This window comes from Entelurus aequoreus, linkage group LG08, assembly GCF_033978785.1.
Source record: "Entelurus aequoreus isolate RoL-2023_Sb linkage group LG08, RoL_Eaeq_v1.1, whole genome shotgun sequence".
Lineage (NCBI taxonomy): Eukaryota > Metazoa > Chordata > Actinopteri > Syngnathiformes > Syngnathidae > Entelurus > Entelurus aequoreus.
The window spans coordinates 80090551-80115761 of NC_084738.1; the positions used below are offsets into that span (position 1 = coordinate 80090551).

Sequence of the window (25211 nt, forward strand, 5' to 3'; positions counted from 1 at the left end):
TTACAGTAAAATTTTGGTACCTGAAAAACAAAACAAAAACAACTGGCAGCTCAGTTGCCAGAATTTTACTGTAAAATTTAAAAAAAAATTGTTTTACTGTAAATTTAAAAAAAAAATCTATTTTACAGTAAAATTTTGGCACCTGAAAAAAAACAAAAAACTGGCAGCTCAGTTGCCAGAATGTTACTGTAAAATTTACATTTGGGTTTTTTTAACTATAAATTTAAAAAACTGCAATTTTACAGTAAAATGTTGGCACCTGAAAAACAAAACAAAAACAACTGGCAGCTCAGTTGCCAGAATTTTACTGTAAAATGTACTTTTTTTTTTACTGTAAATAAAAAAAAACTGCAATTATACAGTACAATTTTGGCACCTGAGCTGCCAGTTTGTTTGTTTGTTTACCACAAATCAACAAGTGTAGATTTATGGGTGTATTACTGTAAATGCCAACACGGCACCACAGTTTATTACAGTAAAAATAAGTACTGTTTTTTTTTCATTTAGAGAAAAATGCTGTACAAACCACAGTGAATTTATAGTTCTTTAAATTAAGAGGAGAAAACTATAATTTACGGGGGTATTGATTTTTCAAATATGTAAAGTAAGAAGGAATATAAAATACAAATGCGTTTCAGTTTTAGGAGTTAAATGGTGGAACAAGCTCACTGATGTAGTTCTTTGTTAAGGTTTAAAAAAATAATTGAAAATGATCAAATATAGTAACAATTACTTTCAGCCCATTGATTTTTTTAACGTTGATTTTCCAGGCAATGTAATTTTCAGTGAAGGTACAGGATAGTGAAGGTACAGGATAGTGAAGGTACAGGATAGGCAAATATAAGCTTTGGCTTCAGCCTATTCCTTTTTCGGTCATTCTTTTTCTTTTCTTTTTGTGTGTAAATGTGTATGATTGTTAAATATGTCTAATCTGTACTCTTGAACTGGTCACACAAAATGGTTGATTATATGACCGAAATGAACTTATTTCATTCATTCATTCATTCATTCAAATTTCACAATTTGACCATGAAATCTATTGCTATTTTTACATTGCACATTGCTTTGAAATCATTATTATTAGTATTTATTTCTTTTAAAAAAATGGTTTGATAATATATTTTTGCATAATTAGACAACATTTAAGTTAAGATAATTTGCAATTACATAGAGTACATATTTATTTGAAGAAATAATACATTTAGTCAGAAAAGTTACAGTACTTTGATACAAATTATTTGCAGGCTTTCCAGGGCCAAATAAAATGAAGTGGTAGGCCACATCTGGCCCCCCCAGGCCTTGAGTTTGACACCTGTGCACTAAAGAGTTGAGTGTTCACCCTGAGGCCAGACTATTTCATTTTTCACCCCATTGAAATAAAACCCCCCACAAAAGGACCACCTAGAAAGAGTTAAATATTGATTTAAAGCGCCGCTCCAAAGTGTGTTTCATGCAGGAAAGTGTGAGGCTCCAATCAGGTGTCACATAGGTTGTCAATCAGGCCTTCTACTGAGACAAGGGAATAGAAACTCACGGTGGTGTGACAGGATCGGTAGCGCTTCCTCTCACCGAGGCAGTACTTCCCTCCTCCAGAAGGCCTGAGGAACACAGGACACTTAAATGAGGCGACGTCACTCGCAGCCACAACCTGACGTTGTGTGTTTGTGGTGGCTGCAGTGGAATAAACACCTCGTGTGTGTTTGTGGACGTTGTGCGTTTGTGCTCGCTGCAGTGGAATAAACACTTCATGTGACCAATCACAATCCTTTGGTATCAATTAGTCCCTCTCTTTTTGAAGTAAAAACTCGGTGACATGAAAAATACACAAGTAATGTAAAAAAAATGTAGTGTATATTACTGTAAATGGAAGAACACTACTGCAGTTTTTATGGTAAAAAGGGCAGCTCAGTTGCCAGAATTGTACTGTAAAATTGACATTTGTTTTTGTTTTTTTACTGTAAATTAAAAAAACTGCAATTTTACAGTAAAATTTTGGCACCTGAAAAAAAAAAACCTGCCAGCTCAGTTGCCAGAATTTCACTGTAATTTTTTTTGTTTTGGTTTTTAACTGTGAATAAAAAAAACTGCAATTTTACAGTAAAATGTTGGCACCTGAAAAAAACAAAAAACAAATTGGCAGCTCACTTGCCAGAATTTTTGTGTAAAATGTACTTCTTTTTTTTAACTATAAATTTAAAAAACTGCAATTTCACAGTAAAATTGACATGTTTTTAATTTACTGTAAATAAATAAAAATTAAATTTTACAGTAAAATTTTGGCACCTGAAAAAAACCCAAAAAAACCTGGCAGCTCAGTTGCCAGAATTTTAATGCAAAATTTACATTTGTTTTTGTTTTTTAACTGTAAATTTTAAAAAACTGCAATTTTACAGTAAAATTTTGGCACCTGAAAAACAAAAACAAAAAAAAACCTGCCAGCTCAGTTGCCAGAATTTTACTGTAATTTTTTTTGTTCTGGTTTTTAACTGTAAATTAAAAAAACTGCAATTTTACAGTAAAATTTTGGCACCTGAAAAAATAAAAAATAAAAACTGGCAGCTCACTTGCCAGAATTTTACTGTAAAATTTACTTTTTTTTTTTTTTACTATAAATTAAAAAAACTGCAATTTCACAGTAACATTTTGGCATCTGAAAAACAAAAACAAAAAAAACTGGCAGCTCAGTTGCCAGAATTTTACTGTAAAATACACCTTTTTTTTTTACTGTAAATAAAAAAAACTCTGCAATTTTACAGTAAAATTTGGACACCTGAAAAAAAAATTCAAAAAATTGGCAGCTCAGTTGCCAGAATTTTACTGTAAAATGTACATTTTTTTAAATTTACTGTAAATAAAAAAAAATCAATTTTACAGTAAAATTTTGGCACCTAAAAAAAAAACAAAAAACTGGCAGCTCAGTTGCCAGAATTTTACTGTAAAATTTACATTAGTTTTTGTTTTTTTACTGTAAATTTAAAAAACTGCAATTTTACAGTAAGATTTTGGCACCTGAAAAACAAAAAAAAACAAAAACTGCCAGCTCAGTTGCCAGAATTTTACTGTAATTTTTTTTGTTTTGGTTTTTAACTGTAAATTTAAAAAAAAACTGCAATTTTACAGTAACATTTTGGCACCTGAAAAAAATAAAATAAAAAACTGGCAGCTCACTTGCCAGAATTTTACTGTGAAATTAAAAAAAAATTTTTTTACTATAAATTTAAAAAACTGCAATTTCACAGTAACATTTTGGCACCTGAAAAACAAAAACAAAATGGCAGCTCAGTTGCCAGAATTTTACTGTATAATGTACTTTTTTTTTACTGTAAATAAAAAAAAATCTTCAATTTTACAGTTAAATTTGAGCACCAGAAATTTTTTTTTTTTAAATTGGCAGCTCAGTTGCCAAAATTTTACTGTAAATTTACATTTGTTGTTTGTTTTTTTCTACTGTAAATTTAAAAACTGAAATTTGACAGTAAAAGTTTGGCACCTGAAAAAAAAATGGCAGCTCAGTTGCCAGAATTTTACTGTAAAATTTAAAAATTTTTAAATTTACTGTAAATTAAAAAAAAAATGCAATTTTACAGTAAAATTTTGGCACCTGAAAAAAAAAAAAAAAAACTGGCAGCTCAGTTGCCAGAATTTTACTGTAAAATATACTTTTTTTTTTTACTGTAAATAAAAAAACTCTAATAAAAATTACATTTTGCAGTAAAATTTTGGCACCTGAAAAAAAAACAAAAAAAACTGGCAGCTCACTTGCCAGAATTTTACTGTAAAATTTACATTTATTTTTTTTACTATAAATTAAAAAAACTGCAATTTCACAGTAACATTTTGGCACCTGAAAAACAAAAACAAAAAAACTGGCAGCTCAGTTGCCAGAATTTTACTGTAAAATATACTTTTTTTTTTACTGTAAATAAAAAAAACTCTGCAATTTTACAGTAAAATTTGGGCACCTGAAAAAAATAAATAAATTGGCAGCTCAGTTGCCAGAATTTTACTGTAAAATGTACATTTGTTTTTGTTTTTTACTGTAAATTAAAAAAACTGCAATTTTACAGTAAAATTTTGGCACCTGAAAAACAAAAAAAAACAAACACTGCCAGCTCAGTTGCCAGAATTTCACTGTATTTTTTTTGTTTTGGTTTTTAACTGTAAATAAAAAAAACTGCAATTTTACAGTAAAATCTTGGCACCTGAAAAACAAAAACAAAAAAACTGGCAGCTCACTTGCCAGAATTTTACTGTAAAATGTACTTTTTTTTTTTTTTACTATAAATTTAAAAAACTGCAATTTCACAGTAACATTTTGGCACCTGAAAAAGAAAAACAAAAAACTGGCAGCTCAGTTGCCAGAAATTTACTGTAAAATACCTTTTTTTTTTTTACTGTAAATAAAAAAAACTCTGCAATTTTACAGTAAAATTTGGGCACCTGAAAAAAAAAATTAAAAAAAATTGGCAGCTCAGTTGCCAGAATTTTACTGTCAAATTTACATTTGTTGTTTGTTTTTTTACTGTAAATTAAAAAACTGAAATTTGACAGTAAAAGTTTGGCACCTGAAAAAAAATGGCAGCTCAGTTGCCAGAATTTTACTGTAAAATTTAAAAAATTTAAAATTTACTGTTAATTTTTAAAAAAAATGCAATTTTACAGTAAAATTTTGGCACCTGAAAAAAAAAAACCAACTGGCAGCTCAGTTGCCAGAATATTACTGTAAAATTGACATTTTTATTTTGTTTTTACTGTAAATAAAAAACACTGCAATTTTGCAGTAAAATTTTGGCACCTTAGCTGCCAGTTTGTAATAAAAAAAAAACTAGTGTTTACTTTTTGAAATTTTACCATCTCGTATGCAAAGGACTGGAAAGACAGTTTTGTGCGTAGCGTTTCATTACGACATTGCCACCTGCTGGCCTGGCATGCATACTACAGTGTACATTGCCACCTACTGGCCTGGCATGCATACTACAGTGTACATTGCCACCTACTGGCCTGGCATGCATATTACAGGGTACATTGCCACCTAGTGGCCTGGCATGCATACTACAGTGTACATTGCCACCTAGTGGCCTAGCATGCATACTACAGTGGACATTGCCACCTAGTGGCCTGGCATGCATACTACAGTGTACATTGCCACCTGCTGGCCTGGCATGCATACTACAGTGTACATTGCCACCTAGTGGCCTGGCATGCATACTACAGTGTGCATTGCCACCTACTGGCCTGGCATGCATACTACAGTGTACATTGCCACCTACTGGCCTGGCATGCATACTACAGTGTATATTGCCACCTACTGGCCTGGCATGCATACGACAGTGTACATTGCCACCTACTGGCCTGGCATGCATACTACAGTGTACATTGCCACCTAGTGGCCTGGCATGCATACTACAGTGTACATTGCCACCTACTGGCCTGGCATGCATACTACAGTGTACATTGCCACCTAGTGGCCTGGCATGCATACTACAGTGTACATTGCCACCTAGTGGCCTGGCATGCATACTACAGTGTACATTGCCACCTAGTGGCCTGGCATGCATACTACAGTGTACATTGCCACTAGTGGCCTGGCATGCATACTACAGTGCTTGCATTCGTCTGGGGATGATTTTGACAAGTGACTCGAAGGACATTTGTCTTCCCGAAACGTTTAGAAAAACCTGCCATTTATCAGTTTTATTTCTTCACTGTCGCTGTGTAAAAAAAAATACCTGCTGGAAAATCTGCAAGTGGACCGGTGTCATTTTTCCAGTTCAAGTGGAATTCTATCGACAACAAACATTCAAAAGACAGTTTTGGTTTTCATCACCTGGACTCTAGTGTCTTTATACTTCCTGAATGTGAAATGTATCCCCATACTTTAGCGCGCACACAAACACACACACACACACACACACACACACACACACACACACACACACACACACACACACACATACACACACACACACACACACACACACACACACACACACACACACACACACACACACTTGTATTTCTTACCTTCTTGAGACCTGAGAAAAATGCCTACCTCTTTAGGACCACCCTTTCTAGATTTATAAAGATGTGTATTTACAACATTGATAATATATACATACTATGCTAATATAAAAAAGGTACGTTTTTAGTTTTTTTGTTTGTAATTGGTTTTTAATATTCATGATTTACTTATAGTTATTACAGTATGTCTTTATACACATTTTTCTAAAAAAATTCTAAATTAATTTTGGCCAAAGGGGGCGCATTTCAAATGTTTACACCCACTTGTTATTTCATATGTTGGCAAGAGGGGGAGCACTTCAAATTGTTACAAACACTTGTTATTTCATATGTTGGCCAGAGGGGGAGCACTTCAAATTTTTACACACACTTGTTATTTCATATGTTGGCCAGAGTGGGGAGTACTGTTTAAAAGCGACACACAGTCAATTTGAAAAAACCTTATTAATTTTGATAATACATAATAATAATTTTGATTCCACCACCAGGAGTGCAAATGAGACATTCTCTAATAGATGCAATGGTTTTCCGTATTGGGACCATGACTTATGTCATCACTTGTTCACACCTCCTCATATGAAGGTACTTTTTCTTGTTGATGTCTCAAGAATGGTAGGAATACAAGAACGAACAAACACACACACACACACACACACACACACACACACACACACACACACACACACACACCCACACACATTCTTGTATTTGTTACCTTCTTGAGACCTGAGAAAAATGCCTAACTCTTTAGGACCACCCTTTCTAGATATATAAAGATTTGTATTTACAACATTAATAATATATACAAACTACGCAAATATAAAAAAGTAAGCTTTTAGTTGTTGTTTTTTTTTATTTTTTGTTTGTAATTGTTTTTTAATCTTCATTATTTACTTCATTTTACTACAGTATGTCTCTATATACATATTTATTTATTTTCTTAAATACATTTTGGCCAAAGGGGGCGCATTTCAATGTCTTACACACACTTATTATTACATATGTTGGCCAGAGGGGGAGCACTTCAATTTTTAAACACACTTGTTATTTCATACACACATTCATGTACATTGTACCTTCTTGAAACCTGAGAAAAATGCCTCCCTCTTTAGGACCACCCTTTGTAGATATATAAAGATGTGTATTTACAACATTAACAATATATACATACTATGTAAATATAAAAAAGGTAAGCTTTTATTTTTATTTATTTTTTTGGTGGTTTTGTTGGTTTTTAATCATCATTATTTACTTCAAGTTATTACAGTATGTCTCTATATACATATGTATTTATTTTTTTAAATTAATTTTGGCCAAAGGGGGGCGCATTTCAATGGCTTACACACACTTGTTATTACATATGTTGGCCAAAGGGGGCGCATTTAAATTTCTTACACACACTTGTTATTTCATATGTTGACCTGAGGGGGAGCACTTCAAATCTGTACACACACTTGTTATTTCATATGTTGGCCAGAGGGGGAGCACTTCAAATCTTTACACACACTTGTTATTTCATATATTGGCCAGAGGGGGAGCACTTCAATTTTTACACACACTAGTTATTTCATATGTTGGCCAGAGGGGGAGCACTTCAGTTTTTACACACACTTGTTATTTCATATGTTGGCCAGAGGGGGAGCACTTCAATTTTTACACACACTTGTTATTTCATACGTTGGCCAGAGGGGGAGCACTTCAATTTTTACACACACTTGTTATTTCATATGTTGGCCAGAGGCGGAGCACTTCAATTTTTACACACACTTGTTATTTCATACACACATTCTTGTATTTGTTACCTTCTTGAGACCTGAGAAAAATGCCTACCTCTTTAGAGACCACCCTTTCTAGATATATAAAGATTTGTATTTACAACATTAATAATATATACATACTATGTAAATATAAAAAAATGTAAGTTTTTATTATTTTTTTAATTTTTTTATTTTTGTTGGTTTTGAATCTTCATTATTTACTTCAAGTTATTACAGTATGTCTATATATACTTTTTAAATTATTTTTATTAATTTTGGCCAAAGGGGGCGCATTTCAATGTCTTACACACACTGTACAATCTACTTATAAAAGCTTCAATCAATCAATCAAGCATTTCCATGTCTTACACACACTTGTTATTTCATATGTTGACCAGAGGGGGGGCACTTCAATTTTTTACACACACTTGTTATTTCATATGTTGGTCAGAGGGGGAGCATTTCACATTTTTACACACACTTGTTATTTCATATGTTGACCAGAGGGGGGAGTACTTTTAAAATCGACACACAGCCCCTCCTTTTTGGCACCACCCTCATTTTTATAGATGTCACCACCAGGGGTGCAAATGAGCCATTCCATATTAGATGGGACCATGATTTGGGTCCCAAGGGGTCCTCATATGGGAGGTATTTTTTCTTGTTGGTGTCCCAAGAAGGGGAGGAACACACACACACACACACACACACACACACACACACACACACACACACACACACACACACACACACACACACACACACACACACACACACACACACACACACACACACACACACACACACACACACACACACACACACACACACTGGGAGGTGTTCCGCTGGCCGTGGCTTACTTTGCCTACTTACGCTGGGCTGTCACAGTGCCTGGCGGAGGAGGAGACGCCGCCGCCGCACGTCCTGCTGCACTCCCCCCAGGAGGACCAGGGCCCCCAGCCGCCGTCCACGCTCTGGGGCCAGGTGCCGAACGACACACACTCGCCCTGGAAGCACCACTGGGGGCGGGACAGGGAGAGGGCGGCCATTAGTGCAACAAGTCACTTTGACACTTTTCCAGCAGCCACGTAAATTAGCGCGGGTGAAACATAGACTATACACTACCTGACTGATGACTTTTTCCTTCTTCTTTCTTTCCCCACTTTTAAACACACTAATGCCTGATGACGCCATTACTCAGCCCATTATTTCATTTGTCATTAGCCATGTTTCCATTCTGTCCTCTCTCCTCCTTACAGGGTATTTAATGTCCACATGACTCAGCTCTTTTTTTCATTCCTCACCAGGGGAATTATTTCCTTTCTTTGCTTTTCTTTAAAAGCCACATGAAGATGTTGGTCGAAGCTAGCCCGACATTTTTATTTTTTTATTTTTTTTAAATTAGTACGGCTCTTTATTTATAAATTTAATACATTTTCTTATTATACTTTGACTTATTTTTTGTAGAAATAGTGCAATTGTTATTGCAATAACACAATTACAGCAACGGCGCGATGATAATGACGTCACATGGAGGCGGAAATGTAGTCTTACATTGTTTTTGGGGGGGTTCTTTTGTTTTTTAAAATTAGTACGGCTCTTTATTGTTAAATTGAATACATTTTCTTATAATACTTTGACTTATTTTTTGTAGAAATATAGTGCAATTGTTATTGCAATAACACCATTACAGCAATGGCGCGATGATAATGACGTCACGCAGAGGCGGAAATGTAGTCTTACATTGTTTGTTTTTTTTGTTTTTGTTTTTTTTAATTAGTATGACTCTTTATTGTTAAATTGAATACATTTGACGTCACGTGGAGGCGGAAATGTAGTCTTACATTGTTTTTTTTTATTTTGTGTTTTTATTTTTTTTAAATCAGGATGGCTCTTTATTGTTAAATTGAATACATTTTCTTATAATACTTTGACTTATTTTTTCTAGAAATAGTGCAATTGTTATTGCAATAACACAATTACAGCAACGGCACGATGATAATGACGTCACGCAGAGGCGGAAATGTAGTCTTACATTGGTTTTTTTTTTTTTTTTTTTTTTTGTTTGTTTGGGTTTTTTGGGGGTTTTTTTTTTATTAGTATGGCTCTTTATTGTTGTTGTTTTTGTAGAGATGTTTTTTTTTGTAGAGATGTAGTGCAATTGTTATTGCAATAACACAATTACAGCAACGGCACGATGATAATGACGTCACGCAGAGGCGGAAATGTAGTCTTACATTGTTTTTTTTCAAATTAGTATGGCTCTTTATTGAAATTAGAGGCGGAAATGTAGTCTTACTTTTTTTTTAAAAACATTTTTAATTAGTACGGCTCTTTATTGTTAAATTTAATACATTTTCTTATAATACTTCGACTTATTTTTTGTAGAAATAGTGCAATTGTTATTGCAATAACACAATTACAGCAACGGCGCGATGATAATGACGTCACGCAGAGGCGGAAATGTAGTCTTACATTGGTTTTTTTTATTTTGTTTTTTTATTTTTTTTAAATCAGGATGGCTCTTTATTGTTAAATTGAATACATTTTCTTATAATACTTTGACTTATTTTTTGTAGAAATAGTGTGCAATTGTTATTGCAATAACACAATTACAGCAACGGCGCGATGATAATGACGTCACGCAGAGGCAGAAATGTAGTCTTACATTGTTTTTTTTTGTTTGTTTGGTTTTTTTTTGTTTGTTTGTTTTTTTTGGGTTTTTTTTAAAATTAGTATGGCTCTTTATTGTTGTTGTTTTTGTAGAGATGGTTTTTTTTGTAGAGATGTAGTGCAATTGTTATTGCAATAACACAATTACAGCAACGGCACGATGATAATGACGTCACGCAGAGGCGGAAATATAGTCTTACATTGTTTTGTTTTTTGTTTTTTTCAAATTAGTATGGCTCTTTATTGAAATTAGAGGCGGAAATGTAGTCTTACTTTTTAAAAAAAACATTTTTAATTAGTACGGCTCTTTATTGTTAAATTGAATACATTTCCGTATAATACTTCGACTTATTTTTTGTAGAAATAGTGTGCAATTGTTATTGCAATAACACAATTACAGCAACGGCACGATGATAATGACGTCACGCAGAGGCGGAAATGTAGTCTTACATTGTTGTTTTTTTGTTTTTTTTCAAATTAGTATGGCTCTTTATTGAAATTAGAGGCGGAAATGTAGTCTTACTTTTTTTTAAAAACATTTTTAATTAGTACGGCTCTATTGTTAAATTGAATACATTTCCGTATAATACTTCGACTTATTTTTTGTAGAAATAGTGTGCAATTGTTATTGCAATAACACAATTACAGCAACGGCGCGATGATCATGATGTCACGCAGAGGCGGAAATGTAGTCTTACATAGCTTTTTTTTTTTGTTTTTTTTTTGTTTTGTTAAATCAGGACGGCTCTTTATTGTTAAGTTGAATACATTTTCTTATAATACTTTGACTTGTTTTTTGTAGAAATATAGTGCAATTGTTATTGCAATAACACAATTACAGCAACGGCGCAATGATAATGACGTCACGTGGAGGCGGAAATTTATTCTTATATTGTTTTTTTTGTTTTTTTTTTTTAATTAGTACAGCTCTTTATTGTTAAATTTAATAAATTTTCTCATAATACTTTGACTTATTTTTTGTAGAAATATAGTGCAATTGTTATTGCAATAACACAATTACAGCAACGGCGCGATGATAATGACGTCACGCAGAGGCGGAAATGTAGTCTTATATTGTTTTTTTGGAGTTTTTTTGTGGAATTTTATAAACCTTTATTTATAAATTGCAACATTTACAAACAATTGAGAAATAATAATCACAATTAAAGCTGCAAGCAGCGATGGACGGGACCGACATTGAGGGCTCATAAAATCCAAACCGGAGCAGTAATTAAAACTCTTTCATCAACTTTTAATCAGAAGGGTTCAATCTCTCTCCTGTGCTAATTTGAAGCCGACACGACAAACGTGCTCAGAGGAGATAATGTTTGAAAAAAGGTGACTGTTTTTACTCAACTTTTGTTTTGAAGGGGGAATTGCAAACTTCCTGTTGATTTTTGCTGGGGGTTGTCAGTGTATGAAATATAGGTCTAAGTGAAACCTACATAGAGGTTTTTGTTTCATGTCTCTACGACATTCCTACTGTCTGTGTTTTCTTCCTCGGGGGCGCTAAAGCGCAATTTTGAGTTTTGTTTTTTTAAATAGATCGCAATTTTTGCTAGTCCTGATGTGTGTGTTCAATTTGGTGAGTTTTGAAGCATGTTAAGGGGGTCAAATTACAGCTCAAAGAGGCGGCGGTATAATAAAAAAACGCTAGAAATACAATAGGGTCCTCAGTCCCAAAGGGACTCGGTCCCTGATAAGTACAAAAACAGTACAAAACAGCACCAGGGGGTTGTAAACTCAATAAAGTTACTAAAATAGAATGAGATATGTTGAAAGTGCTTCGGTTTTTGTGTACATTATGAATAGATGTTTGTATTCGGGTTGTCCCGGTACCGGTACCATAATGTATTTCGATACCTTTCGATACTTTTCTAAATAAAGGGCACCACAAAAAATGGCTTTATTGTCTTTATTTGAACAAAAAATCTTAGGGTACATGAAACATTTGTTTATTATTGTAATTTAGTCCTTAAATAAAATAGACAACTTGTCTTTTAGTAGTAAGTAAACAAACAAAGACTCCTAATTAGTCTGCTGACGTATGCAGTAACATATTGTGTCATTTATACACCTATTATTTTGTACACATTATGAGGGACAAACTGTAAAAAATGGATTATTAATCCACTTGTTCATTTACTGTTAATATCTGCTTACTTTCTGTTTTAACATGTTCTAGCTACACTTCTGTTAAAATATAATAATCACTTATTCTTCTCTTCTTTGATACTTTACATTAGTTTTGGATGATACCACACATTTAGGTATCGATCCGATACCAAGTAGTTACAGGATCATACATTGGTCATATTCAAAGTCCTCATGTGTCCAAGTACATATTTACTGACTTTATAAACATGGTATTAATTTTTTTTAAAAAGGAAAAAATATCGATGTAATCATAGTAGTATCGACTAGATATGCTCTTGTACTTGGTATCATTACAGTGGATGTCAGGTGTAGATCCACCCGTGGCGTTTGTTTACATTGTGACGCCAGTGAGCTATTGTATCCTCCTACGGTGTGTAGTGAAGCATGTTTAGCTATTCCTCGTCCTCCAGTGATAATGCTACTTGTAAGAAACTTACTTTATTTGTCGCCATGGAGGCCAGGATTAGTGATTTAGAAGCATTTCAGTGTTATAACTTCACCTTTATCTTTACTTTTTACACCAAAATGCGTCCGTTCTCCCTTTTCTGTCTACACACTGTGTCTGCTTGTAAGTACTCTGTGTGTGTGCGCTGCCGAACATGCTCCTCCGCTCGTAAAACCAGCAATGTCATGACATGACGTCACGCCCGGGAACGGGTACTTTCTCAAGCACCATTTTTTGATTCATTAGCACGGCGATACCTTACCGGTACCGGTATACCGTACCACCCTACACCCGGGACAGGTCAAAACCTGGTCAGCCCCCAAGTGAAATATCGCACACTTAAATTGCCTTTTTATCCGACGGGGGCGGGGGAGGCGTCTTTGTTTCATGCGAGCACATCCTGAGGGTGTTAAGGGATTCAGTTTCACCAACTGTGTCAGTAGGCCAAGGGCCCAGAGGGACCGGCAGTCTTGGAGGCCAGGACTACGTGGGGCCGGTGTCCTCTTTCTGTGCTACGGCGGCTCTTTAAAGGAGATGAAGTTGCAGGGCGGGGTGACGTTACACAACAACCTCCAGGAAGGTGAGAGCGCAGACAACGGGAAGCTCAGTTTGCCTCGCTGGGTCACTTTTTGTCCCCGCGGGCCCCTCTTCATTACACGGCGGGTGAGAAACGGCTGACACTCGCGTTCCCTTTTCAAGCCTTCCGGCCCAGACGGGGTGCGTCGGCGGCGCTCCCAAAACTGCTCCAAAAGCGCTTCCAAAAGCCCCCCCCGGCACAACCTGGGGCCCCCCCTGTGTTGTCCGGGACCCTGTCGGCGGGCCCCCGACCCTCAAAGGCTCCACTGAGCTAATGCTAATGGCCCGTGACAGCTGGTGACACTCTCCCATTCTTCCCTTTTAGACCTCGGACCATCCCGCCACAATGGCCGCCGTAATCCGCGTTAAAACTGTCCCTCCCAGTATGCCCATGACCTAAACCCCAGCTAGCGCCACGAGCTAGCGCCACGAGCTAACACCGTTGCTACATACAAAATTCACCATATTTTGAATGTGTGTTCCTACTTACGGAAGCAAACGCGAGTGTGTGTTCTAATCATGGCAGATTCGGTAACAAACCACGAATACGATTTATTGGACAAATGAGGATTCATGACCGTATCTTTTTGCAGCTGAATATACGGAGGATGAACTACTGCTTCGAGAAGCGAGCACATATTTTGAATGTGTGTTCTTACTCACGGAAACAAACGCGAGTGTGTTCTAATCATGGCAGATTCTGTAACAAACCACGAATACGACTTATTGGACAAATGAGGATTCATGACCGTATCTTTTTGAAGCTGAATATACGGAGGATGAACTACTGCTTCGAGAAGCGAGCACCTATTTTGAATATGTTTACGGAAACAAACGCGAGTGTGTGTTCTAATCATGGCAGATTCTGTAACAAACCACAAATACGACTTATTGGACAAATGAGGATTGATGACCTTATCTTTTTGAAGCTGAATATACGGAGGATGAACTACTGCTTCGAGAAGCGAGCACGTATTTTGAATGTGTGTTCCTACTTACGGAAGCAAACGCGAGTGTGTTCTAATCATGGCAGATTCGGTAACAAACCACGACTACGACTTATTGGACGAATGAGGTTTCATGACCTTATCTTTTTGAAGCTGAATATACAGAGGATGAACTACTGCTTCTAGAAGCGAGCACGTATTTTGAATGTGTGTTCCTACTTACGGAAGCAAACGCGAGTGTGTGTTCTAATCATGGCAGATTCGGTAACAAACCACGACTACGACTTATTGGACAAATGAGGATTCATGACCTTATCTTTTTGAAGCTGAATATACGGAGGATGAACTACTGCTTCTAGAAGCGAGCTCGTATTTTGAATGTGTTCCTACTTACGGAAACAACGCGACTGTGTTCTAATCATGGCAGATTCGGTAACAAACCACGAATACGACTTATTGGACAAATGAGGATTCATGACCTTATCTTTTTGAAGCTGAATATACGGAGGATGAACTACTGCTTCTAGAAGCGAGCACGTATTTTTAATGTGTGTTCCTACTTACGGAAACAAACGCGAGTGTGTTCTAATCCTGGCAGATTCGGTAACAAACCACAAATACGACTTATTGGCCAAATGAGGATTCATGACCTTATCTTTTTGAAGCTGAATATATGGAGGATGAACTACTGCTTCGAGAAGCGAGCACATATTTTGAATGTGTGTTCTTACTTACGGAAACAAACGCGAGTGTGTTACAATCCTGGCAGATTCGGTAACAAACCACGAATACGACTTATTGGACAAATGAGGATGGATGACCTTATCTTTTTGAAGTTGAATATACAGAGGATGAACTACTGCTTCTAGAAGCGAGCACGTATTTTGAATGTGTGTTACTACTTACGGAAGCAAACGCGAGTGTGCGTTCTAATCATGGCAGATTCGGTAACAAACCACGACTACGACTTATTGGACAAATGAGGATTCATGACCTTATCTTTTTGAAGCTGAATATACGGAGGATGAACTACTGCTTCGAGAAGCGAGCACATATTTTGAATGTGTTTACGGAAAGAAACGCGAGTGTGTGTTCTAATCATGGCAGACTCGGTAACAAACCATGAATGCGACTTATTGGCCAAATGAGGATTCATGACCTTATCTTTCTGAAGCTGAATATACGGAGGATGAACTACTGCTTCGAGAAGCGAACACATATTTTGAATGTGTTTACGGAAACAAACGCGAGTGTGTGTTCTAATCATGGCAGATTCGGTAACAAACCACGAATACGACTTATTGGACAAATGAGGATTGATGACCTTATCTTTTTGAAGCTGAATATACGGAGGATGAACTACTGCTTCCAGAAGCGAGCACATATTTTGAATGTGTTTACGGAATCAAACGAGAGTGTGTTCTAATCCTGGCAGATTCGGTAACAAACCACGAATACGACTTATTGGACGAATGAGGATTCATGACCTTATGTTTTTGAAGCTGAATATACAGAGGATGAACTGCTGCTTCTGGAAGCGAGCACGAAGGAAGAGTGAGATATCGGAGCAGACGGGAAGTTGAGAGAGTGAAGTGAAAGTGATGCAACGCTATAAATGTGGAATTTGAAGCCAAGCTATTTCAAACATAAATGGAGTGCTTACCCAAATGAACCGGAAACGCACAACTGTCCACTTTATATTGATCATGATACACGCAGCAGGTCATGTGTGTTATTACAACTACAGTGCATACGTTGTGTACTAGCTGTTCTAATCCTGGCAGAATCGGTAACAATCCACAAATATGACTTGTTGGACAAATGAGGATTCATGACCTTATCTTTTTGAAGCTGAATATACAGAGGATGAACTGAATATGACCAATGTATGATCCTGTAACTACTTGGTATCGGATCGAAACCTAAATGTGTGGTATCATCCAAAACTAATGTAAAGTATCAAAGAAGAGAAGAATAAGTGATTATTACATTTTAACAGAAGTGTAAATAGAACATGTTAAAACAGAAAATAAGCAGATATTAACAGTAAATGAACAAGTGGATTAATAATCAATTTTTACAGTTTGTCCCTCATAATGTAGACAAAATAATAGATGTATAAATGACAATATGTTACTGCATACGTCAGCAGACTAATTAGGAGTCTTTGTTTACTTACTACTAAAAGACAAGTTGTCTAGTATGTTTACTATTTTATTTAAGGACTAAATTACAATAATAAACATATGTTTCATGTACACTAAGATTTTTTTGTTCAAATAAAGACAATAATGACATTTTTTGTGGTGCCCTTTATTTAGAAGAGTATCGAAAAGTACTGAAAAGTATCGAAATACATTTTGGTACCGGTGCCAGTACCAAAATATTGGTATCGGGACGACACTAGTCCGAAAGCACTTTACACAGAGAAAGCCACACATTTAAGCTTGTTGGTGGTGGTAAGCTAGGTTTTAAGTGTGGGTGGCACTGGGAGCAAGGCAGTGACTAAGCTAGAAGAGAAACCGGACGGCTGCACCCCAATAATAAAGTTAAAGTAAAAAAGTATGAATGATTGTCACACACACACTAGGTGTGGCGAAATTATTCTCTGCATTTGACCCATCACCCTTGATCACCCCCTGGGAGGTGAGGGGAGCAGTGAGCAGCAGCGGTGGCCGCTCCCAGGAATCATTTTTGGTGATTTAACCCCCAATTCCAACCCTTGATGCTGAGTGCCCAGCAGGGAGGTAATGGCTCCCGTTTTTGTAGTCTTTGGTATGACTCGGCCGGGGTTTGAACTCACAACCTACCCATCCCAGGGCGGACCCTCTAACCACTAGGCCACTGATAATGGTGAATATTCCTACTTTGTGGAAATTCAGCTACTACGGACAAGCCTGGAACCAAAAACCCGCAATAAACCAGGGACGACTGTATGATCCTGACATATTAGCGAGCTAACATATTAGCCGCGACAAAGCCGTCGCCAGGTTTGGGCCGGACTTGGCGGGAAACTTACCCCTTTCTCGATGCTGCCGGTCTGGCACAGGGTTCCCTCGGCGGCGGGGATACTGTTGGTGACACAGCGGTTGCTTTTGCTAAGGCACCAGAGCTCTCTACACACTTCCTGGGAAAGAAGGCAAAAAAAGCAAGTTGGTCAGAATAAATCAATTCCTGGGAATCGCAGCGACCAAAGGAACACAAAGGAAGCCGGGCAATAAATCCCGGGAGAGGCCAGACGATGAGACCAGGGACGACGCCAAAAGGTTATCTCTTGGTGTCCTCGTACGAGAAAGGAGGCGTCAGCTGGATCAACAGCGTGAGTAACGTTTGCTCACCTCCATTCCTGGGATAATGGCGGGTGAGCAACACCCCCCAAGACCTCAAGTCTCAGATAAAGATGACCCGCAAGGCCGAGCAAATATCTTCAGTCTGACCGAGTGTCTGAACAAACACTGCCGTGTTTTCCTAGACTGCAGACCAGGCTCCTTCTGGACCGCACGGACAAAGCGCTCGGATTACGGGAGGAAAGTGAAAGTTGCCCCCAAATTGAAACCATTAAGCTAGCACATGTTGCAAGTACAGTTCTGCGTGACGGTTCAGTCCCCCGCTCTGCACTTCAAAGGCTTCGACGGGACAGTCGTGCGCGGCGGAAGAGTTGGCCCATGAACAAGAGTTACGATCCGGCTAGCAGATCCTGACCCGTCAGTAAATAAGCGGAACCCCCTGAGCCGGTCCAGATTACACAAAGTGGTTGCAGCCACTTCCCTTTGCCAGCTGCTTCCAATAAGCCGCCCCGTTGCTACGTCCACCGACCCCGGGCCCTGATGAAAGGTCCGCGACCCGAGAGCCAACCAACACGGATACGGGCCTGATGGATTTACGTGAAGGGAGAACACGGCGGTAAACTGCAAGGGGCCGTAAAGATAACTTCATCTTCGCCGTGATTTCACAAGATCTGAGTGTGGACCATGTCAGGTTCAAACACCGAACTATCTATTAAACGAGACAAGAAGCAAGGAATCAGGCAGAGTCAGAGTTCAATTTAGCACACCTCACCACCTGGTTTGATTGGGTAAGGAAATGTAAGAATTTACCTCCCTGTGTTTCCCCCAAAAACTACCAGGGTAGATAAAGTTCCACCAGGAACTCATTTAGTTCCTTATCACCACTAAGTACTTAGGAAAGGTATGCTGATTGGTGGGACACAGCTTTCTTTTCCGAATTACCTGAAGGACAACTTGTTTATTTCTTATTTCCCGTGTTTTTCATACTTGACAACAGAGAGGAAGAAGTACCGTAGGAACTTTCGAGTTGCAGGAACCTTCGTGCTGATGAGGCTGAGTCGAAGACATTCGGCCCTTTTCCACCGCAGGAACTTCCCCACTGTAAGTAAAGTTCCCCCTGTGTATCCACCAAAAACTACCCGGGTAGAATCAGTTCTTCTGGAACCTTTCGGAGTTCCTCCTAGCTAGGAGGGGCCTTTTGGAAGCAACCTGGAACCTTTTCGGGGGAGGGCTGTCCTGTGGAACGCTGATCGGTTGAACACAGTTCCTAAAACGTATTTTTCGAACACACGAGTATGCGAGGACGACTTGTTCATTTCTTATTTCTCGTGTATTTCAATGACAAGATACTTGACAACAGGGAGGAAGAAGAACCCTAGGAACTTTCGAGTTGCAGGAACCTGAAGAATGCTGAGCCGAAACCCTTTTCCACCGCAGGAACTTCCCCATTTACCCAGGTAAATAAAGTTCCCCCTGTGTTTCACCCAAAAACTACCCGGGTAGATTCAGTTCTTCTGGAACCTTTCGGAGTTCCTCCCAGCTGGGAGGGACTTTTCGAAGCTAACCGGGTTAGCTTTGGGGGTGGGCTGTCCTGTCGAACGCTGATTGGTTGAACACAGTTCCTAAAACGTATTTTTCAAACACACGACCGCCATTGTGGAGTACGACTTGTTCATTTCTTATTTCTCGTGTATTTCTACAACAAACTTGACAACAAGAAAGAAGAACAAAGGGAACTTTTGACTTGCAGGAACTTTAGTGGGTCATCTTCGTGCTGAAGAAAGCTGATCAGAGGAACTTTTGTATATTAGAAATATATAAACTAGTGTTTCTACTCAGCTGCAGTCTTTAAACTACATGCAGTTTATTGTTGTTTATCAGCTTTACAATCTTCATTTCGATCCGCGAAGCTACGAGAAGTAGACTGACTCTTTTTTACGGAGCAGTATGAAGCCGGACTGGGAGCGGCGACCTGGGCTGCTTACTACTCGGACTTGGTTGGATAAATGTGGAAAAGAGGAGGACATCAAATATGAACTATTGACTTTATTACATGTTGTAAATTTATATATTGTTATTTACGGATAAACACTGACATGTATGATTTATATATTATTTATTAACACTGACATTTATTATGTATATATTGTTATTTACAGAAAAACATTGATATTTATTATTTATATATTGTTATTTATAGATAAACACTGACCTTTATTATTTATATATTGTTATTTACAGATAAACACTGAGATTTATTATTTGTATATTGTTATTTATAGATAACACTGACATTTATTAATTATATATTGTTATTTAGATAAACACTGACATTTACTATTGATATATTGTTATTTATTAACACTGACATTTATTATTTATATATTGTTATTTACAGGTTAACACTGACATTTATTATTTATATAATGTTATGTACAAATAAACACTGACATTTATTCTTTATATATTGTTATTTACAGAAAAACATTGACATTTATTATTTATATATTGTTATTTATAAACACTGACATTTATTATTTATATATTGCTAATTACAGAAAAACACTGACATTTATTATTTATATGTTGTTATTTACAGAAAAACACTGACATTTATTATTTGTATATTGTTATTTATAGATAACACCGACATTTGTTAATTATATATTGTTATTTACAGACAAACACTGACATTTATTATTTATATATTGTTATTTACAGATAACAATATATAAATAATAAATGTCAGTGTTTGTCTGTAAATAAGCACTGACATTTATTCTTTATATATTGTTATTTACAGAAAAAAATTGACATTTATTTTGTATATATTGTTATTTATAGATAAACACTGACATTTATTATTTATATATTGTTACTTACAGATAAACACTGACATGTATTATTCATATATTGTTATTTACAGATAAACACTGACATGTATTATTGATATATTATTTATTAACACTGACATTTATTATTTATATATTGTTATTTACAGATAAACACTGACATATATTATTGATATATTATTTATTAACACTGACATTTATTACTTATATATTGTTATTTACAGATAAACACTGACATGTATTATTGATATATTATTTATTAACACTGACATTTATTACTTATATATTGTTACTTACAGATAAACACTGACATGTATTATTCATATATTGTTATTTACAGATAAACACTGACATGTATTATTGATATATTATTTATTAACACTGACATTTATTATTTATATATTGTTATTTACAGATAAACACTGACATATATTATTGATATATTATTTATTAACACTGACATTTATTACTTATATATTGTTATTTACAGATAAACACTGACATGTATTATTGATATATTATTTATTAACACTGACATTTATTATTTATATATTGTTATTTACAGATAAACACTGACATGTATTATTGATATATTGTTAGTTGCAGATAAACCCTGACTATTATTTATATATTGTTATTTACAGATAAACACTGACATGTACTATTGATATGTTATTTATCAACACTGACATTTATTATTTATATATTGTTACTTACAGATAAACACTGACATTTAATATTTATATATTGTTATTCACAGATTGCTTTGCATTCCATTCACTTACACTCAAGTGAAAGAAATATGACTAATGTAGAAATGTACTGCACGTCATTTGTCAAAACTACCTGAACTGTCAAAGGCGGTGGAAACGCAAACCACACGGGTCCACAGGAACATTCTGCTCCAGGAACTAAAGGTTCCGGGAACTTAAAATTCCTGAAGTTTTGGTGGAAAGGGGCCTCTTGAAGAGAACTGAAACAGTCTCTTCCGAAAATGGTGGCATGAATCAGGTTTGAAGAAGACCAGGTTTACCCTCTAACCCTCACTGGTCTTTCCATGGCCTCGTTCTTTATCTGTCTTCCTGGGTATCTTCACAGCGCGATAGGAGCGTCGCTCCTTCAGACCTTCGCCTCTTTGTCTGACAAGTTTGGAGCTGTGGCGCTCAGAGGGACCTCCAGAGCACCTCCACTTGTCAGACAGTAATTAAAGAGTTATCTACGAAGCTCCCCTTGGTCTCAAACAGGAAATATAAAGCTGAAGAACCTATTACCTCATGTCCCAAAGGGACCGGCACAAGACTAAATATGCGGACCTCACGGGGGTTTGGTTTATTCCTTCCTTCAAGGCTCTGGACGGCAGTTTGGGTCAAGTCTACTCGGAGAACACCGGGTGGGGAGGATGCTGGTTTCTTACCCCGTACTTGCACTGTCGCGAGGAGGCTCCGTACTGGAAGCGGCACTGCTCGTCGGCGTCGTACACCTGCCCCGGAGCCACTGTTGGGTACAGGAAGTCTCGTTTCAGAGGTTCATTGTCCAGACACGTCCCCCGACCTGAGCTGTCAGAAACACAGACCTCAAATAGGATTGTTTCCTGCACAAATCAATCTGGATGACGGATGTCGCGGCGATGGAACGGTGCACAGGATCCGTGGTTCGGATCTGTGACACGTTTTCATTTGATTTTGGTGAACATTTTGATTCTTTTTAACACACCAGAATATCACACATCCCAATAATATGCCATTTATCGGTTCTTACAAAATTATTTCCTCCTAAAGAGGAACTGAATTTTTTTTTTTAATCCCCCTAGCGTTCACAATCATTATGAGAGACAAAAACACACATGTCTTCTTTTCTTTCAAACGATTTCAAAGATGATTATAAAACGCTTGAAAGATGCAGCTAATGAGGGACGCCGTTCACACCCTGATGCTTCCAGAAGCCAGCACGAAGGAAGGGGAAGACGTTGGAGCAGACGGACGCCGGGAGAGGGGGAGGAAAGCGATTTGGGCGCTATAAATATGAAAATTGGAGACGAGCTACTTGGACATAAATGGAGTGCTTACCCAAAATCAACAGGAAACAGTCCCCGGCCAGCTGGACCAAACGCGAAACTGTCCATCGAGTGAGTCACTTTAATATCGACCATGATACGAACACCACGTCATGTGTGTTAGTACAACTACAGTACATACGCTGTGTACTAGCTGTGTACTAGCTGTGTATGAACAATTACATTATTATCAGCTACACTTTATTGTATAACTGATACTCGTGATTGTTTCCTTGAATTAAAAAAACTATAAAAACGAGCCAGTCTTTTGAACCAATCTTGGAAAGTTCAGTCTTTGCATTTATTTGTTGTTGTCGTGCCCTACAAAGTGTTAATACTGTAGGTATTGTCCTTTTATTTCTAAAAATGTAACTAATACTAGTAATTGTTTCCTTGATAAAAAAAAAAAAAAAAAAAAAAAAAGTTTGATCCAGTCTTTTGAACCATTCTTGGTAAGTTCAGTGTTTGCTGCTTTTTATGTTGTTGTTGTTGTTGCGCCCTACAAAGTGTTAATACTGTAAGTAGTGTCCTTTCATCTCCAAAAATGTAACTAATACCCGTGATTGTTTCCTGGATAAATTTTAAAAACATTTTTAAAAAAAAGTTCAATAACGAGGCAGTCTCTTAAACGACTTTTTGCGTCGTTTTTGTCTTGTTGCGCCCTACAAAGTGTCAATACTGTAAGTATTGTCCTTTTATTTCTGAAAATGTAACTAATACTAGTGATTGTTTCCTTAATAAATAAAAAATAAAAACAAGTATAATAACGAGGCAGTCTTTTGAACGACTCTTTGCGGCGTTTTTGTTTTGTTGCGCCCTACAAAGTGTCAATACTGCAAGTATTGTCCTTTTAGTTCTAAAAATGTAATTAATACTAGTGATTGTTTCCTTGATAAAAATAAAATAAAAATAAAATAAGTATATTAACGAGTGAAGTGAGGTGAAGTGAATTATATTTATATAGCGCTTTTCTCAGTCTTTTTAACGTCTCTTTGCGACAATTTTGTTTTTTTGCGCCCTACAAAGTGTCAATACTGGAAGTATTGTCCTTTTAGTTCTAAAAATGTAATTAATACTAGTGATTGTTTCCTTGATTAAAAAAAACAAAACAAAAAAACAAGTATAATAACAAGGCAGTCTTTTGAACGTCTCTTTGCGGCGTTTTTGTTTTGTTGCGCCCTACGAAGTGTCAATACTGTAAGTATTGTCCTTTAATTTAAAAAAAATTAGTTAATACTAGTGATTGTTTCCTTGATTAAAAACAACAAAACAAAAAAACAAGTATAATAACAAGGCAGCCTTTTGAACGTCTCTTTGCAACGTTTTTGTTTTGTTGCGCCCAACAAAGGGCCAATACTGCAAATAATGTATTTTTAGTCCTAAAAATGTAATTAATACTAGTGATTGTTTCCTTGATTAAAAAAAACAAAACAAAAAAACAAGTATAATAACAAGGCAGTCTTTTGAACGTCTCTTTGCGACGTTTTTGTTTTGTTGCGCCCTACAAAGTGTCAATACTGTAAGTATTGTCCTTTAATTTCAAAAAAATTAGTTAATACTAGTGATTGTTTCCTTGATTAAAAACAACAAAACAAAAAAACAAGTATAACAACAAGGCAGTCTTTTGAACGTCTCTTTGCTACGTTTTTGTTTAGTTGCGCCCTACAAAGTGTCAATACTGTAAGTATTGTTCTTTTTTTTTCTTCTAAAAATGTAACTGATACTAGTGATTGTTTACTTGAAAACCCCCCCCAAAAAACAAGTTCAATAACGAGGCAGTCTTTTAAACGACTTTTTGCGTCGTTTTTGTCTTGTTGCGCCCTACAAAGTGTCAATACTGTAAGTATTGTCATTTTATTTCTAAAAATTTAACTAATACTAGTGATTGTTTCCTTGATAAATAAAAAATAAAAACAAGTATAACGAGGCAGTCTATTGAACGACTCTTTGCGGCGTTTTTGTTTTGTTGCGCCCTACAAAGTGTCAATACTGCAAGTATTGTCCTTTTAGTTATAAAAATTTAATTAATACTAGTGATTGTTTCCTTGATTAAAAAAAACAAAACAAAAAAACAAGTATAATAACAAGGCAGCCTTTTGAACGTCTCTTTGCGACGTTTTTGTTTTGTTGCGCCCAACAAAGTGCCAATACTGCAAATAATGTCTTTTTAGTTCTAAAAATGTAATTGATACTAGTGATTGTTTCCTTGATTAAAAAAACCAAAACAAAAAAAACAAGTATAATAACAAGGCAGTGTTTTGAACGTCTCTTTGCGACGTTTTTGTTTTGTTGCGCCCTACAAAGTGTCAATACTGTAAGTATTGTCCTTTAATTTAAAACAAATTAGTTAATACTAGTGATTGTTTCCTTGATTAAAAAAACAAAACAAAAAAACAAGTATAATAACAAGGCAGCCTTTTTGAACGTCTCTTTGCGACGTTTT

General features: G+C 36.4%; 1 protein-coding gene across 1 annotated transcript in view; it reads right to left on the reverse strand.

The window, feature by feature from the left end:
• Positions 1-25211, reverse strand: part of adamts6 (ADAM metallopeptidase with thrombospondin type 1 motif, 6) — a 144353-nt gene that overhangs the window by 49012 nt on the left and 70130 nt on the right. Inside the window, exons 11-14 of the mRNA XM_062057354.1 lie at positions 22130-22271; positions 17596-17703; positions 8652-8797; positions 1535-1598 (exon numbers count right to left, since the gene is read on the reverse strand). Coding sequence (XP_061913338.1) covers positions 1535-1598; positions 8652-8797; positions 17596-17703; positions 22130-22271 — 460 coding nt within the window. The remainder of the gene's footprint in view (positions 1-1534; positions 1599-8651; positions 8798-17595; positions 17704-22129; positions 22272-25211) is intronic.